The following is a 17,328-nucleotide window of genomic DNA, read 5'->3' as shown; positions in this document are numbered from 1 at the left end:
ATTTTTCCATGGCATGATGGGAGTTGGATAGGACCAGGAATGGGGGACAGATGGTTCAGGGTGGACAGAATTACTTTGCACCAGCAAAGGTGCAAGAAATCAGAGGAGGTAAGAGAGTTCTGTTAGGTAAAGGAGCCCAGCCAGGAGGAGGCTCAGCCTCCATCAACATGTGTGATCCCAGAGAGGCAGCTAGGGTCACAGCATGCCTGCACACTCCTCTGTGGCACAGGACCAGATGAGGCAACGCTGACCATGTTGTTAACGATGCTCTGAGATACAAGGCCACAACCAGCTCAGGGGAGCGGTGTACTGGCGAGCTTGAAATGGCTGACAGGGTGGCAAAAGTCAGGAAGGGGAAGTACGTAGGCAGTGCACTTGCCATCCCAGAACAGATGGATTAGAGAAAACTGTGCTTCTTACAGAATCACCAAAGCTCAGACCTGAAAATGACCTTGAACATCATGGTGCCCAGCCAGATGTCTGAATCCCTCTCCTGCAGCCCAACACATGGCCATTTGGCCTCTGCTGATACCTCCATGACGGGTCAGTCACCACCTTTCCTAGAATCCCTCTGCCTTCAGCAGGATCCAACTTGTGGACAGTTGGTTTTCCTGCAAGAGTTAAAATCTGGCTCCCTGCAACTTGTACCTCCTTGTCCTAAGATGACTTTCCTGGTGCCTGAGTCTCTGCTCCAGGCTGCACGTTCTCAGGAGGTCCTTTCTGCTGTTTCTGATCATCTGCACTCTTCACTTGGACTGGACATTCTCATCTGAATGTTACACGTGATCAACTGTCTTTCTAAAGCATGGCTCCAATGATCACAGACAAAACGGGGTTTGACTCTCGTCCATGTTTTCTCCTTGCATAGTCTAAATGTATTTTAAGTTTTGTTTATTTTTTTTTGGTGGCTTCCTCCTGCTTTCTCAATACACTGAGCTGAGTTACCTGAAACTCTTACATCTCTTGCACCTGTTACTTGTGTAGTTAAAAAAAAAAAATCCAAATGTAAACCTTTATGTTGCTTCCTACTGACTTGTGAAGCTTTGGGATTTATTCTAGCTTCCCTGATCTTATTTGATCAGAACCTGTTACCCAAGCCATTAGCTCCACAATTTCATGTTATCCCCAATTTCTATTGGTAGGGCATCTATTTTCCTAAGTCATATTAAAACATGTCTTGTATGGCAAGGGATCAAATGCTGGTCTCTGCCTTCCAAGCTGATACAATCGTTCAGCTTGTCTTACATTTATATTTTCTTCCACATTAGAAATTGATATTTCAACTCTAAAATAGGTGTATTAATGAAAAAAAAAAAAGACAGTTGCTTAGGAAGGCTGGCTTGAGTTTGAGATTCTCCTGCTTCAGCCTCCTGAGTCACGGGATTATAGGCATGAGCCACCATGCTCAGTAATAGTGGCCTGGAAAGGCAATATCTAGATTTCTCTCTCTGCCTTACAGCTCCATGAAAATAAGCCAGGTTGGTGTCCCTTTTACTCCTTTATAAAGCCACACTTTCTAAAACAAAAAGTGCTGAACCTAAACACTTTGAGATTAAGTGGAAGGACAAAGAAAAAACAATATCCATTGAACTCTGGGCCAGAGAAGTGAGACAAAAGGACAGGGCAGTTCTGAGCATGCCTGCCATACAGTGGCTCTTGTGACTCCCAAGAGCTGAAAGGAGTCTCCCTCACTGTGGTTTCTCACCAGCTGACAGCTATGGCTTAATGAAGGGAACTGATGCCCTCTAGTGGCCGGGTTGACAAGGTGTCTTGTTAGTGTTATTATGAGGTCCCTTTTCTGTGGCAAGAACTCCAGGTGGTGGTAAGAACGTGGAGGATGGATAGGTGGGGTTGGCTTCTACCTAGGGCAGCAAGAGGCACCACTTCCTTTTCTGATAGTGAAAGAAACAAAGCAAACTACTTTTGTTGGAAGTTTTGCTTTTTTTGCGAGAAAAACATATCATAGCTTTAGTTTATCTAATTAAAAAACTCAGATCATGAAATGGGGCAATCCAATGCACAGAAAAAAACCCTGTTAAGATAAAAATTTCAATACCACATTATGGCAAGGTAGGAAAGATGGAGAGACCTGAGAAGGAGATGGCAGATAATAAAAGGAGAGGGTGAAAAAAATGGGGACAGAGGAAGCAGACAGAGCCAGCTGGAGGGAGAGGGTCATCCCAAGGTGGGCTTTTCTCAGACTTCCTCCCAGGAAAGTGGTCTGAAAACACCCAACAGTCTGACTGCATGGGTTGTGCGATGGAGAAGGGCATTTGGATACCCGAATAATTGGCTTTCTAAGACAAAAATGTCAACAAACCCTCTGTTCTATAATCTACGACCTTCCAAAGACTAACAAACTCCAAGAACATCTCAGTTGTTTGTTGTAAGAATAAAAAGACCCCTTGCTGAGGTGCCCTTTTTCCTGGAAGACATGTCCCTTTGTTCCTACCTGGCCATTATTGTGAGAGGATCATAGTCCTTTGAAGGAACCGTTAGATAACATTCAGGATCACAGGATGCTATTTCATGTCAAAGGGACAAAGCCATGTTGACCTCACCTGGTCATGAGATTCCTGAGTTGGAAGGACCAGCATGTGCCCCTTCCTTCTACTTGATAGAGAAGTCCCTTTGGGAACAGAGAGACCATGGGGTGTGGTGGCCCATGCCTCTGTTGGGCAGCTTTGATGGCTAGAACATTTTCCCTCACTGGAGCTAAAAGTCAGCCTTCCTCTCTTCCATTCTGTCCTGACTCCAGCATGTAAAGAAAACCTCTTCCAGACAATCTTTCAAATGACCAGCTTGTTTAGCGATATCTGGAAGCAGCTGCATTATAGAAAAAACTTCCCTGTGACAAGAAGAAAAAGCAAGTGGCAAGAGGGAAACAGAAGGCACTGGACAGAAACTGTCCATATATGTGGCTTCTCACATCTCTTTTTGTTTGGTCAGCAGGGCAGGCTGGGCTTCTGCTGGGCTGTGGACCTGCAGGAGTCACATGAGCATCAGGGGAGATGGAGATGCTGTGGGAAGTGGTGCCTGTGCTCTCCAGGAAGAGGAGTTGGGAGGGACCCTCAGAAGGCCCAAGGCTGGTGGGAATCCTAGTGGCATGTGCTGGGCCAGGCTGGTGATATCACCTCCCAAAGCTGCAAATAATCATCAAGTTGGCAGAGTTCCAGGTAAAAGAGCTCATGGGAGAAACTCAGTTGCTAAAAATACAGGCTTGCTTTACAAGAGTAACATGCCCAGGGCCAAAAATAAGAGACATTTTCTATAAGTTTACAGTTATTTAGCTTGATACCTTTCTTAATGGATAAAAGAAAAGAAAATGTTGCTCTTAAGTGGTTTTTCAGTTGGTTCATCTTTCAATATGTGCTACACCTTGCTGCAGGCGTGAGGCCTCTGGAACTACATAGTTGGATAAAGTGAGTCAGGAATATGGGAGGGGCTTCACCGCTCCTTTTCCCAGGCTGGCTGCACAGGTAAGGGTCTTCCTGGTCAAGTCTGGGAGGAGGTAAGGATTGGGAGTCATGTGATTTAGATGTTTTTTGGGGGACCTACCCGCTCGACTTTCTACTAGGTGGTGAAGAGCACGGGAGAGATGGCTGAGGAAGGCAGGAGCCCAGAGCCCAGAGCCCAGAGCTGTGGGCCTTGGGAATCTGCTTTGCCACATGGAAGGCCCATGGCCAGAGGGACTTGTCAACTTGAAATGGAGCCAGAATCCCAGGCAATCACCTGGTTCTCCCTCTAGCTTTCTTGTCTCATGGGACAGTTCTGCTGAGGGTGGAGTTCAGCCAAACCTGCAGAGTCCTGTCACTAGGGCCTGTGACTTTGTGGGGAAAATGGAAACAGAAATCTGAATCCTGGGGATGAGGACTTGACCTCCAGGTGGAGGAAAGAATTCAATTTGTTGCTGGTGGAAATTTCAGGCTTTTGGTTAGAAATGAAGCTGCATCCTTCACACCTAAGACCTCTATAGTGGTAGAGGTGCGGTTGGGTAAGGGTCATGTGCAGGCGATTGGAACAGGCACTCAGTTCTGCCACGGAATGGCAGGTCAATGACCTGAGCTGAGCCTCAGATATTTCCTTGTCAATAAAGTGGGACGATTATTTATCCCCTGCTTCCCATTCTGGGACGTTGTGACGACTAATGAACTAATATCTGTGAATACGCCTGCTAAACAATGAAGCACTACATTAATGTGAGATATCTGTGTCATAAGGCAGCAGAACAGTCTAATGTCTTTGAGAATGAAAACAGGCACAGCCAGGCTGAGGTGACAGAGGGTGCACAGGTCTCAGCAAGGCTTGGCGGGTCTTTGGGACGGAGCGCTGCCTCTGACTGTCCAAGGATGCTAATTTTGGAAGGCCAGTCACACCAGGGATGAGGCAGTGCTTGGTTAGTGGCCTGTCTGCTTACGTGCAAAGCACCAGGGCAGGAGTTGGGCTGAGAGCTACGGAGTTTCCCATGGCTTGGTTTTCAGAGAGCACCGTTAGCAGATGCCAGGTCTCAAGGGAGGTGTCATCAGTGTATGACGATGATTAAAGGACCCACTGTGGCTTTCTAACATCCAGGGCACAAAGCTCCTGGTTACACTTGACCAAAGGCAAGGGTGGTGATGAAGTTGACTGTCAGTGTCCTGGGCCAGGGAGCCAGCCAGGCACATTGCTTACAGCCCCCGGGAGGGCAGGGATGCTGCCCTGCTGACGAGATGCGATGCGGGATGTTATCTACTCCCCAGGAACCCGGCATGCCTATTGGCCACACGAGTGCAAGAGGCACAGCAGGCGGTCTTGTAGTAGTTGTAGACACAGAGGCGCGCCTGGACCACCACGTTGCAGTTGTAGTACTTGTCCTTGCAGTTCTCATCTGTAGCGGGAGAGAGAACACAAGACTCCTGAGCTCAAGAGGCAGCCTGGTCCAGTGGAAAGAGGAAGGGCTGTGGATGTGGCTTTTCATCCTGTTCCTGCTGTTAATCTTTTTTGTTTTTTAAATAGGACTTTTTGTTGTTGTTGATAGACCTTTATTTTATTTATTTATATATGGTGCTGGGAATCGAACCCAGTGCCTCACACATACCAGGCAAGTCCGATACCGCTGAGCCACAGCCCCAGCCCTATTTTGTTAATCTTGTAGTTCCCTTTTCCCTTAATTGGATTTTACATAATTGGTAAACAACTAAATACTTTTTCCCCATTGAAAAGACACCATAGGCAAAAATAAATGAACAAATTGGAGGGGTAAAACAAAAATTCATATCACATCTTATTAGTTGGAAACCTTTGCCAAATGTGTGTCAGCTGAGTGACGGGCCTTCAGAACAGATGACTTTCTTATGCCAATCATTCCTGATTTTGAAACCTGAATAAGCAATTCCAAGGATCTGGCAATTCAAACTGTTTTTAATTATCCATATCCATGTGCCTGAGACAAGCAGGCAACTTAACATATACAAGTATTCTTTTCAATATTGCATTATAATATGACCTTAAAAAAACAACGTGAGGGACAATTTGTGATCCAAATTTAAATTAAGTTTTTAACTCGTGGTATTGCCAATGCAAGTGAACATGTTTGTGTGTGTGCACAAATTGGCCACAGTAATTATATCAAACTTGTTCCTCAGCTTCCTGGCTGATGGTAACACATTCTCCTAAAATGTGTTTTGGATATTTTCTCATGATCTTTCCTATTCTCTTCCTCTCCCTCTTTGTTTTCCCCTTCCTTCCTTCCTTCCTTCCAACTTGGGCTATGACATCCTAAACAGGAAAACAGCTTTTAACTTATTGTGTTCCCATAACTAGCAATAACATCTAGGGTTTTGGGTTTAGCTTATGAAGGCTTTAACCAATTCCAAGCTATATATAGTTTTTTCCTAGCATTTAAATTTTTAAAAATTTATAGTTGTATATAGACAAAATACCTTTATTTTATTTATTTATGTGGTGCTGAGGATTGAACCCAGTGCTCCATGCATGCGAGGCAAGTGTTCTACCTCTGAGACATAACCCCAGCCCATTTTTTTTTTTCCTAGCATTTTTATAGTGTTTTCTGTTAGGCTCTTTAATCTATTGGGCACTTGTATTTATTTGTATATGGCATGATGTAAGATTTAAGGTGTCTTGTTTAATAAAAAAAAATTGTCTCAATACAATGGAAGTTTCTCCTTTCCTCAATTGACTTTCAACCATTATCCTAGTTAATTTCCCTTGGATAAAAAAGTCTGTTTCAGAATTCTGTGGTGTAACAGTTGGCTGTCTCTGCCAGTAACAGTACTATATAGTTTTAGTTTTTGTAGCTTTATAACATGTATAAATAAATGGAGAAATGCCATGGTTTGAATATGGCTTGTCCCCACCCTGTTGCAGATGTTTAACCCCCAGGATCATAATGGTATCGAGAGGGTGGAAACTTGATCTGGCTATGGTGTTTAGAGATTGGGTCTTGGGAAAGTGATTAGACTTGGAAAAGGTAATCAGGATGGAGTCCCATGAATGAATCCTGGTGGCTTTATAAGAAGAGGCACAGAGACCAGAGATGGTGTGCTCCCTGTCTCTTGCCACGTCGTGATGTCATGTGCTGTCTTGGGACTTTGTTACCAAGAAGACCATCACTCAAACTGAGCCAATGCAGGAGCTCAGCTTTGAGACTCCCAAATGGAATATAAGTAAATCTCTCTCTTTCTCCGTCTGGTCCTGGGAATTGAACCCAGGGCCTTAGGCATGACAGCCTACTGATACATTACCATGTTCCCTTTAATGTTACTATGATGATGAGGAGAGTAAATAGGTACCTAGGGACCCTGAAGAATTCTAACAAAGGGGGTTAGAGTTAGTCAGTTTTTCTTCCATGTGACCAAAATACCTGACATGAACTACTTAAAGGAGGAAATGTGTATTTTGGTTCACAGTTTCAGAGGTATCAGTCCATGGTTGGTTGACTCCATTGCTTTGGGTCTGAGGGGAGGAAGAACATCAGAGTGGAAGGGCGTGGTGGAGGAAAGCTGCTCAACTCATGGCAGCTAGGAAACAGAGAGGAAGGAAGGGGTCAGGGACAAGATGTCATCCCCACACCTCCAAAGACCCTCTCCCTCCATCTAGACTTCACCTCCTACAGTTTCCACCACCTCCCATTAGTCCATTCAGATTATGAATTCAACAATGGATTAATCTACAAATGAGGTCAGAATCTTCAGGATCCATTCACTTCTCCAAAACTCCACCTCTGAACAGTGATGCACTGGGGTCCAAGTGTTTAACACATGAGCCTTTGGGGGACATTCCAGATCCAGACCTTAATAGGGCGTTATGATGTAGATATGAGGTATCCCCCAATAAGTTCACATGACAGGCAAAGTAGGAACGTTCAGAGGTGAGATAATCAGATTATGAGAGCTGTGCCAATCAGTGAATTAATCTATTTGATTGATTGATAAATTGAATGAATTATTGGGTGGTAATTGTAGGCAGGTGGGGCATGGCTGGAGGAAGTAGGTCATTGGGGGGGGTGCCCTTGGGATGATATATTTGTCCCTGGCTCCTTGCTCTGTTTCCTGGCTGCCACGAGCTGAGAAGCTTTCTGCCTCCATGCTCTTTGGCCATGATGTTCTGTCAGCTGACCATGGAAAAAACTCTGAAACCGAGAGTCCCAAGTAAACTTTTCCTCCTCTAAATTGTTCTTATCAGGCATTTTGATCACAGCAGTGAAAAGCTGAATCATCATCATCATCATCATCATCATCATCATCATCATCATCTGAATAATAAAAGCTCAGCACATTTCTATTCTGGAGCCAGTCCTGGCAAGCCTGGCAACATATTCTGAGTAGACTGTGGGGGTGGGGGTTGGGGGCATCCAGTATGCCTCTGGAGCTGCATCTTCACCCACCTCACACCTTCTTTTGTCCAGTAGATATGTAAGTTACCTTCCTTAGTTTTCTCACTGTAATTCAGTTCTACAAGGATTGGGACCATTCCTCATGAACACACCCCAGGGAACCTGACCCAATTTCTAGGTTATAGGTTGGGTGGGGCCTCCTGAATTGCAGGGCTGTCGTTCCCTGCAGGACTCCAGCCATGTGGTGGCTAACTCTCCCACTGGGATCTCTTCATTCTTGATTTGAGATTCTGGACTGTGCCATGCAGACATCAGGTTGGACTCTCCATCACTGTCTCTATCTGTTCTTGAATCTCCCCTTCCTCCATTCTCAACCAAGCTGCTGTGAGGTCTCAGCATTCCTCTTTATGGACAAGCAATACTGATTTGCATATACAATTAAAAGTTGGAAATTTTACTACTTTGACATTAAGAAGAAAGAACTAAATCTTTGGATGCACTATAAAGTTAATGAATTCACACTAATGTTTTTCTTTTGGCTGGGATAGCCATTCATGCTGTGAATAGTTATCTTAAACCCTTTAACTTATAATGTCAAGAGTATTTTGACCCCTGAATTCCATGACTGTATGAGGTCATAGACACACCTACATCAGTTTGGCATTTTCAGAATTTAAGAAAGATGAATATTTTCTCTCTCTCTCTCTTTTTTTTTTTGCGGGGGGTGTGGTGGTACTAGGGATTGAACTCAGGAACACTCAGCCACTGAGCACATCCCCAGCCCTATTTTGTATTTTATTTAAAGACAGGGTCTCACTGAGTTGTTTAGCACCTCACCATTGCTGAGGCTGGCTTTGAACTTGCGATCCTCCTGTCTCAGCCTCCCGAGCCGCTGGGATTACAGGTATGTGCCACCATACCTGGCTGAACATTTTCTCTAAGACAGGAACTTAGGGGACTTACCAACTTCAGGGACACAGTCCTGGGGGTTACAAGATTCTCTCTCTTCTGGTTTCAACTGAGGGTCACAGAGATTACTTAGGGTCATATCATCTGACAGACACCTCACTTCCCGGACCCGGAAGCCACCCTGGCAGCTCTTGGAGCACTGCATGGCAACAAAGAGGAAATGTCAGTCTATTAGGTCCACACACTGGAGAGGGAAGATACTGGGAAAGTTCAAACATTTCCAAAATGGAGACAGAATATTAAAGCAAACTCCCATGCACCTATCACCCAGAGCGCAACTCATGCCGTGTCCCATCTATGCCCCTCTCACTTCTACTCCTCATACTGTTTTGAAGCAAATATAGGCATCATATCACTTCTTCCATAATATTTTGGTTTATAGCTCTAAATGACAAGGACCCTTAAAAATTATAATACCATTGTTACACCTAAAAACTAAAAGTTCCTTATCATCACATATATATTCAGTGTTCCTATTTTTACTTGCCTTATGAATCTCACAGGTTTTATAAGCACTTGCTTTTCTTTACATTCTAGGATTCATATCAGGTCTGCACATGGCAATTAGTGGATGTCTTTTTTGACTCTTAATCCACAAGTTTCTTTTCCAGTGGCTTTTCCCACTGGTACTTCAAACATTTTTGGGTACAAGAACTGAGTAATTTTTCTGTGGAATTCTGAAAGAATGGATTTTGCTGAATGGATTTTACATGTTCCTCTGTTCTCTGTATTTCCATCCATTGAATTGGGTCTAGAAGAGGCCTCAACAGGTGCAGGATTGATTGAGAGTTGTATGGCTCTCTCTCTCCTGGGGATGTTAGCAGCCACTGACATGTAATGCCCAGATCCTTAGATCATTTGGGGCTGAAACATGATACTGTAGTTCTCTTATTTCTTCTTTTTTTTTGAATATTTACTTTTTAGTTTTCGGTGGACACAACATCTTTATTTTTTTATTTTTATGTGGTGCTGAGGATCGAACCCAGCGCCCTGCGCATGCCAGGCAAGCGCGATACCGCTTGAGCCACATCTCAGCCCCTCTCTCATTTCTTCTTAATAATCCCTTCCCCAGATTTACTTTGTGCTTACCCAGTGATATAATTAAAAGAAAAAAAGAGTAAATGCTTGATTCTTTCTCTTTATCACTTTTCAGAATAATGAGGTGATTCTATAACATCCTGTAATGGTGATCTATTAGTTTGTTTTGTTTTTTAAAAACTATTTATTTGTTGGTTTTTTTTTTTTTGCTTTTGCTTTTTTTCCTGTAGTGCAGGGGATCAAACCAGGGCCTTGTGTGTGCTAGGCAAGTGCTGTCTCTACCACTGTGCTCATCCTCCAGCTCTTACTTTTTTTAAAAATTGCTATAAACCTATTACAAATTGATGGATTTAAACATATATAATGTGTTTCATTGAGTTAATTGTACTTATTATTCTTACCAATGCTCAAACCATCCATCAGTGTCTAGCCGAAGACTGTAAAAGTTGCCTTCTAAGTCTTTTGGATATGAATTCAGCTGTTTTTGAGAATGGCTGATGAAAAGCTCATATCTGCTGTCTCAGATCTGGAATCAGCCGTTCCTTTAAGAATCCCTGGTCCCCCCTTCTGGCAAGAGTATTTCAAAACTGTAATTTGGATATCAGGAGTGCCCTTTGCACTGTATTTGTCACTGTTCCTAGGCTCTTTCGGTGGATGAAATGAGAAACTAGAAAACACTCTTTAAAGATGTATTAATTTATAAGTTATAATATTAGTACCTTACTTTTTTTTCTTTGTTTATTTATTTTTACGTTGTGCTGAGGATCAAACCCAGTACCTCACATGTCAAGGCAAGCACTCTACCACTGAGCCAGAACCCCAGCCCAGTACCTTACTTCTAAATTATAATATAGTACCTTTAGCAACATTCTTTAATCCAATCAGCTACTGTTCCTCTGCAGCAGTGTTTCTCAGAATGCAGACCAAAATTGACTGCATCCTGCTTATTAAAAATACAGTCTTTGTCCAGGATGGGCCCAAAGTTGGTCTTTTCAAACAAGATCCCCAGATGATTCTTATGCACACTGAAAGAGTCACTGCCCTACAATTTAGAAGTCAAGATCATCCAAGCTTCAGGTTCACCCCCACTGAGCAGGGCTACTTCCAGTAGCAGCTACTTAGAGTAGATTGCCACAGAGAGTCTAGAATCCACTTTTCAACTGAGCCCAGCCTGGCCCAGAGGTGACTCTGGGGGGCCAGCAGGGGAACACTGTATTAAGACAATCTCTACCGAGAGCACCGTGACTTACCATGCTCCATTCTGTGCTAAACCATTTAGCTCCACAAGGCTGGAGGTGGCACGATTGTTGGCTGGGGGGTCTCTCCAGGAAGGAGCATTCGTAGGGGTCCAGCACTTCAAAAGTGTCTGCGTTCTTCCTCACACAAATCACCTCCCTCTGCTGTGTCCCACTCCCACACCCGATGGAACACTGGAGAAAGCAACAGAGGAAGATGGTGCCATGTGAGAGAAAGGGAACAAGAACTACTGTCCATCAAGGGACAGCACCCACTCTGCCACCAAGTCAGTGAGAAGAACCCAAGGGAACCTGAAGATGTTTTTGGAGGAGAAGCTACAGGTGGATTCCAATTTTCCTAACAGTTCTGCTCTGGAATGCAGAGTCAGTGCCCTTGGGTTGGCATCACTCAAGGTCCCTGATACCACATTGTCTTCTGTGCTGGGACTGAATAGTTTCTCTTACCCTAAAGGAACTTGCCAGCCAGTTAATTTGGCTGTTTCTATCCAGTCGACTCTGACACCTCTCAGAGGTCCTAAAACAATGAGCTGACATTTTTGTTTTATCTTTTAGATTCTTAGAGGGTGGATAGCATGAAATGAATTAACCTCCCAGAGCCTGCACACCTGTGGAAGAAGGGTGACATTAAAATTCTTTGAACACATAAAATGAGGAGAAGACCCCAGACATGGGGCAATGTCCCCTATGGCCATTCCTCCCTTCCCAACAGGCAGGCCCCAAATCCTGCTCCCTTCCTCTCTGTTCAGCCTGGGCCACTGAGTCCAACTGAACTGTGTGACAGCTGTGATCTGACACTATGATTTCACAGAGGTCTCTTCCAATGCTTGTTTTGATGGATATATTTAGAGTCCCATAAACAGTCACCTCTGAATTATTTGGGAATTTAGATCCTAGGTGCTTTGTTACCAAAAAAGATTTAAAAAATCTGGTTAAAAGTTGCCTCACCCAAGACTCTAGCTCTGAGCACCCTGGCCTGGGCGTGGGGACCCTTTGGGGTGGGACAGAGTCTCTTGGCACTTAGCTACCCTGGTCTCTCAGCTAAGAACTCTGAGTACCTAGCCTTGCCCTGGGTTTTGGTAGGTCTGGGGGGTGAGTCCGGGGGTGGGCAGGCAGGGGAGTTACCCCAGCCTGTACTTTTCAAGTTCTTGTCATGTCTCTGCTGACCCCCATCCCTTGGTTCACCTGAGAGGGACACTGGGCCTGGAACTTCAGAGAAAGGGATGAGGAAGGTGCTGGCTTGACATGCTCCCCACCCCCTCATATCCAGCTTGCAGGGCTTGGTCTCCCCGGGACTCAGTTCTGACAGCAAAGTTTACTTGGCTTGATGCAAGATTCTAAGTGGGATCTCCACCCATCCGTTCCTCTCTCCAATTACAGATGCACGAAATGTGCCTCAGAGGACACACCTGTGGCATCATTTAGAGACTGAGCTACTTCTGTTTGCATCAGGGCTGCAGAGAGTGCTCTGGGTATTGCTTACAAACCCCCGATCCATCTCTTTCTTGGGAGTACCTTGTACCTCTTCTCTTGCTGGGGGAGGGCTCATAACAATGTCCCCTGGCCCCTAAGACCTGAAAGAGGAAGCCACAGCAGCACTGTGGGAGGGTCCCCAACATGTTGCCTGTGTTTCTGTTTCTGGTCAGCAAGTCCTGGGATGCAGGCTCCACCAGGACCCCGAGAGAGATTCACAGAGAGATCTCCTGCCTGCCTCTTGTGCCCTGGGGAGCCGAAGGCCCTGGCTTGGCTATGCTGTCTGCCAACCCTGGAGGTAGCAGGGATTAGAGAGATGGCAGGGAGTCACAGCAGAGGTGAGGCAGCCAGGTTTGGTGGCAGAGGCCAGGAGTGGTGCATACGTGCTGATCTACCTTGGCACAGCGGCAGGCCTGGCCAATGCTGGAGAATGCTTTGTGGGACTGGGTCAGGGCCGAGGGCCAGAGGAGACGGGCCAGGGCCTGGGCCTCAGAGGACACTGAAGGACATGGGGTTACTGCCCAAGGATAGGTCCATCTTAGCCCATGGATACCAGAGCCTGGGGCCCCTGTCACTTTGGGTCACCCAGGGTGGTGCTTCTGGCTTGCAGTCCTACGGCAGAGACCTTTCCCTGGCCAGTCTGTTCCTCCTCCTCTGCTGGTGAGCTTGGGCCTGAGGCTCAGCCTCTCTGGGCTGGGGCAGGGGCAAACATGTGAAACAGCTGTCAGAAAAAATTAATAAAAATGGAAACAGAATATTTATTAAAGGTTCCCCATGTCCCAAGCAATGAGTAACTCCCCATATGTGTAGCATCTTATAAAACCTGTTGTTAACAGCATGAGGAGGTTGGTGCTGTCCTTATATTCAGATGAGGAAACAGGCTCAGAGGGGTTAAATTACCTGCAGTCAGAAAACTAGTGAGAAGGGGAGCCGGAATAAGTTATCAATGTATCTGACTCTGACGCTCACCAGAGTAGGCAATGGAAGTAGTTGAATCCTCTTTTTTGTCTGAAATTTTCTGTAATTTTATGGATTATGTTATAAGAATATTAAAGAGAAATGGAAAACATTTTTCCATGCTGTTTACATAAAAACTATGTTTTGAGATTTCGGGTTGACATATTTTCTTGTTGTATTTTCACTTGCTATTATCTCACACATACTTTTTATATCCTTTAATGATCATTGTCATTGGTACACAATATTTTACTGAGTCTGACATCCCATAATATCCCTAGCCATCCTGCTGTCATGAACATCTCTGTTGAAAAAGCCATTTTTTCTTCTGTTAATTATTTCCTTAAAGCAAATCCCCAGGAGTAGGGTGACTGGGTGAAGGCAAATGAACATTTTTATGGGTCTTGACTTTTATTGCCAAATTGCTTTCCAAAGGGCTTGTATCAATTTACAAGGACAAGGCAGTCCATTTTTTTTTCAAGGTCTGTTTTTAAAGCTACTTAAAAGAAATAAAATTCTATATGGAGCCAGAGGTCCTGATAATGTGTAAATCATGAGCATCAGCCAAAATGTCCTTGGAGAACCAGCCAGCCCCGGGAGCCAAATGCTAAGTGGTCCAAGAACTCGGATACCGAGGGGAATCACAGCAGGGCAATCAGAGGGAATGACCTGCTACGTTTTCTCAGGGGGATCACCTTCAAAGTTGGAACAGTGAGGAAAGAATTGATTCATCCATCAAGTTACTTTTTTTTAAAAGTATTCAATATTCTCTGTTCTTTATAATGTACAACTCCAACTTGTAAAACTTTCAGCTCTGACACTGAGTGCAGACAAAGCTGGCCTAATTAACAGTAACAATACCAGAGCAGCAGCAGCTGCAACTCCCTGTGTTTATAACTCCTAAGGCGAGGCCATTGCCATTATTTTATAGATAAGGAAACCGTGCCAGGCCATAGCTCCCTGAGAGCAGGGATGTTTGTTTTGCTTCCTGATGTAGCCTAAGTGTTGAAATGAGCACACAGTAGATGCTTAATTAAAACTTTTGGTGCATGAGGCACAAAAGCCCAAGTAGCTTCTCCAGAGTCACGGGAGCCACTGCACAGCTGGGATTCAACGCTGGGACACCTGCCACAAAGTCCTGGTTCCTAAGCCCTCTGGATGCTGCCTCTTGCACGGGACAGACAGACACACCCAGTTCTGGCCACTCACCTGACTCCAGCTCCCAGTGAACCATTCCACCTTGCCAGTGCAGGGCCCATTGTCACACGGGGTGGCCTCCGCTGGCCGGTTGTTCCCGCAGCCCTCCAAGGGCAGGCTGCTGACATGGTTGGTCATGCACACCACTGAGCGAGTCCTCACTCCAACCCCACACTCGGCTGAGCACTGTGAGACAGGAGGAGGGCAGGTGAGAGAGGCGGTACCCCAGGCTCGGAAGCCCCTTCCAACTGATGCCAAGGAGGGAGGAACACCTCATTTCCCTACCAAGTTCTTTCTGTAGATACACCTGACCACTTCCCATGCACAGCCTGCCCCATTACAGTAGCCTCCCCTTATCTACTGTTTTGCTTTCTACAGTTTTGGTTACCAACAGTCAACTGTAGTCTGAAAATATTAAATAAAAAGTTCCAGAAACAAGTCACATATTTTAAGTGTCCCCAATCTGCTCCTTCTTTTAGACTAATGTTTCATCACTCCATCCCATACACTTCACGCTGCAGAGCCAGGGTGGTCACGATTCCCTGACTACAGGACATGCTGTTCTCTCTGCCTGGAATGCTCTTCCCTTCCCCAGGACCCATCAGACCCCTTTAAGCTCAAATATTATCATCTCTGGGGAAACTCCCTTGATCATCGATTCAATGCACTCTTTCTAGCATCAGAATCCTATGGCACTCTGTAGTCTGCCTTCTTCTACTGTGTTATGGTCACTTGTGTCCTATTTCTTTATTTTTTTCTTTATAGAAATAATCTTGGCAAGGAAAAGGGACTACTGAATCATCCTTAATTCCTTCTCATATCACTGCCTTGTCCATGGATAAATCCATGAATATCAGCTGAATAAATGAACATGGACTTGGGTCCCCTCCCTCGTTCATTTTCTTAACACTTTCAGTCCTGTAAGTGGTCATTTATAGCATGACCAAAGTCCATCTAAAGGTTTCTAGGTCTTCTTTTATTTTTATTTTTGGGTGTTGGTGCTTGAACACAGGGGTGCTTTACCATTGAGCTACATCCCCAGCCCGATTAATTTTTTTTTATTTTGAGACAGGGTCTCATTAAGTTGCTGTGGGTCTTACTAAGTTGCTGAGGCTGGCCTTAAACTTGCAATCCTCTTGTGTCAGCCTCTGAAGTTGCTGGGTCTACAGGTGTGTGCCCAGCTAGGTCTTCTTTTAAAGACAGAGTTAAAGTTTGGTTTCTACCAATTACCACTTAAAATTTTGTTGTGTATATTTAAGGTACACAACATGATGTTATGGGACACAGAGATAATAGAAAGATTACTATAGTGAAGCAAATTAACATACCCACCATCTCACATAGTTACTCCCCTTTTTATGGCCATAGCAGCTAAAACCTACTCATTTCGCATGAACAAATTCATTACCTATAGTCCTCCTATTGCACATGAAAGCTCTAGATATTTTCATCCTATGTATCTGCTACTTCACATCCTCTGACTACAGCTCTCCATTTCCTTTGCCATTCACCCTTAGTAATCCCTATTTTGAGGAAAGAAAAATAAATCCTCACAACCTCATTTCATTATCAAAATGTCCATTTCCATTTTTTGTATACTGCCGTCTATTTTCATAAAGCCACACCTCAGGTGAACAGTCAAACATTTACATGACTTCTGCTGAATTGGACCTGCCTCCTTTTGAATGAACTCCCTTCTGGAGAAAAGGGTTTGCAGAGGGCCAGAGCGTGCCACCCAGAATATGCTGCTTCAGTGTACTAATTCTTTTGAGCTGAAGGCAATTGAGAAATAGGAGAAGCAAGAAGGGCTTTCTGTTCTTTCCTTTTCTTCCTAAAAGCAGGGCATGAATTTCCAATGAGAAAGGTGCCTTCCCAGTACTAGGAAAAAGAGAACATTTTTATCACTCGAGATAGGGAGTTGGCTCTGAGATGAGTCTGCATAAACTTAGTAAAATAATCTTTAACTTCCATTACATTCCCCCTTATACTTCTTTCTCACTATCTTAGAACTTACTCAAAGCTCAACCCTTTCCCCCTGTCTAGTTACTTCTCCACAATTTACTGCTCTTTGTTAAAGTGGTATATGAACCCTTGAGTCTAGACACTTCTTTGGAGTTTTTGCTTCTTTTGTATGAAGTTCCTTGTGCCACAAATATACTAACATCAAATAAAATTTGTATATCTTCCTCCTGTTAATATTTTGTAAGTTAAATTCATAGGCTGCAGCCAGAAAATCTAAGAGGGTAGAGGATAAGTTTTCCCTCCTTTACATGTTTACATACACATTTTATGACTTTTGCTCTTTTTGCATCATTATTAGAAATCTTACACAATGCAATAGTTCCTTAGGTTAAGAAAATTTTTTGTTACAATAATCGGGATTTTTGTTTCAGTCATGTATGATCTGGTCTTCTTCCTAACTTGAAAATTCAAGGTATTTATACTCTCTTGTAAAGAATACAAAAATCAAATCTCAATGATCTCTGTGTTTAAAACCCTAAAGAGGGGGCTGGGGGTTGTGGCTCAGTGGTACAGCACTTGCCTAGCCATGGGAGGCACTGGGTTCGATCCTCAGCACCACATAAATAAATAAATAAAGTTATAAAA

General features: G+C 44.2%; 1 protein-coding gene across 1 annotated transcript in view; it reads right to left on the bottom strand.

Moving 5' to 3' along the window:
• Nucleotides 1-4,724: 4,724 nt before the first annotated feature.
• Nucleotides 4,725-17,328, bottom strand: part of Thsd4 (thrombospondin type 1 domain containing 4) — a 223,060-nt gene continuing 210,456 nt past the window's right edge. The window contains exons 9-12 of the mRNA XM_027926033.2: nt 14,734-14,907; nt 11,092-11,271; nt 8,798-8,942; nt 4,725-4,867 (exon numbers count right to left, since the gene is read on the bottom strand). Coding sequence (XP_027781834.2) covers nt 4,725-4,867; nt 8,798-8,942; nt 11,092-11,271; nt 14,734-14,907 — 642 coding nt within the window. The remainder of the gene's footprint in view (nt 4,868-8,797; nt 8,943-11,091; nt 11,272-14,733; nt 14,908-17,328) is intronic.

This window comes from Marmota flaviventris, chromosome 2 (genome assembly GCF_047511675.1).
Source record: "Marmota flaviventris isolate mMarFla1 chromosome 2, mMarFla1.hap1, whole genome shotgun sequence".
In the NCBI taxonomy this organism is placed as follows: Eukaryota; Metazoa; Chordata; class Mammalia; order Rodentia; family Sciuridae; genus Marmota; species Marmota flaviventris.
The sequence above is the reverse complement of the archived record's forward strand: the minus strand, read 5'-3'. Positions and strand labels throughout refer to the sequence as shown.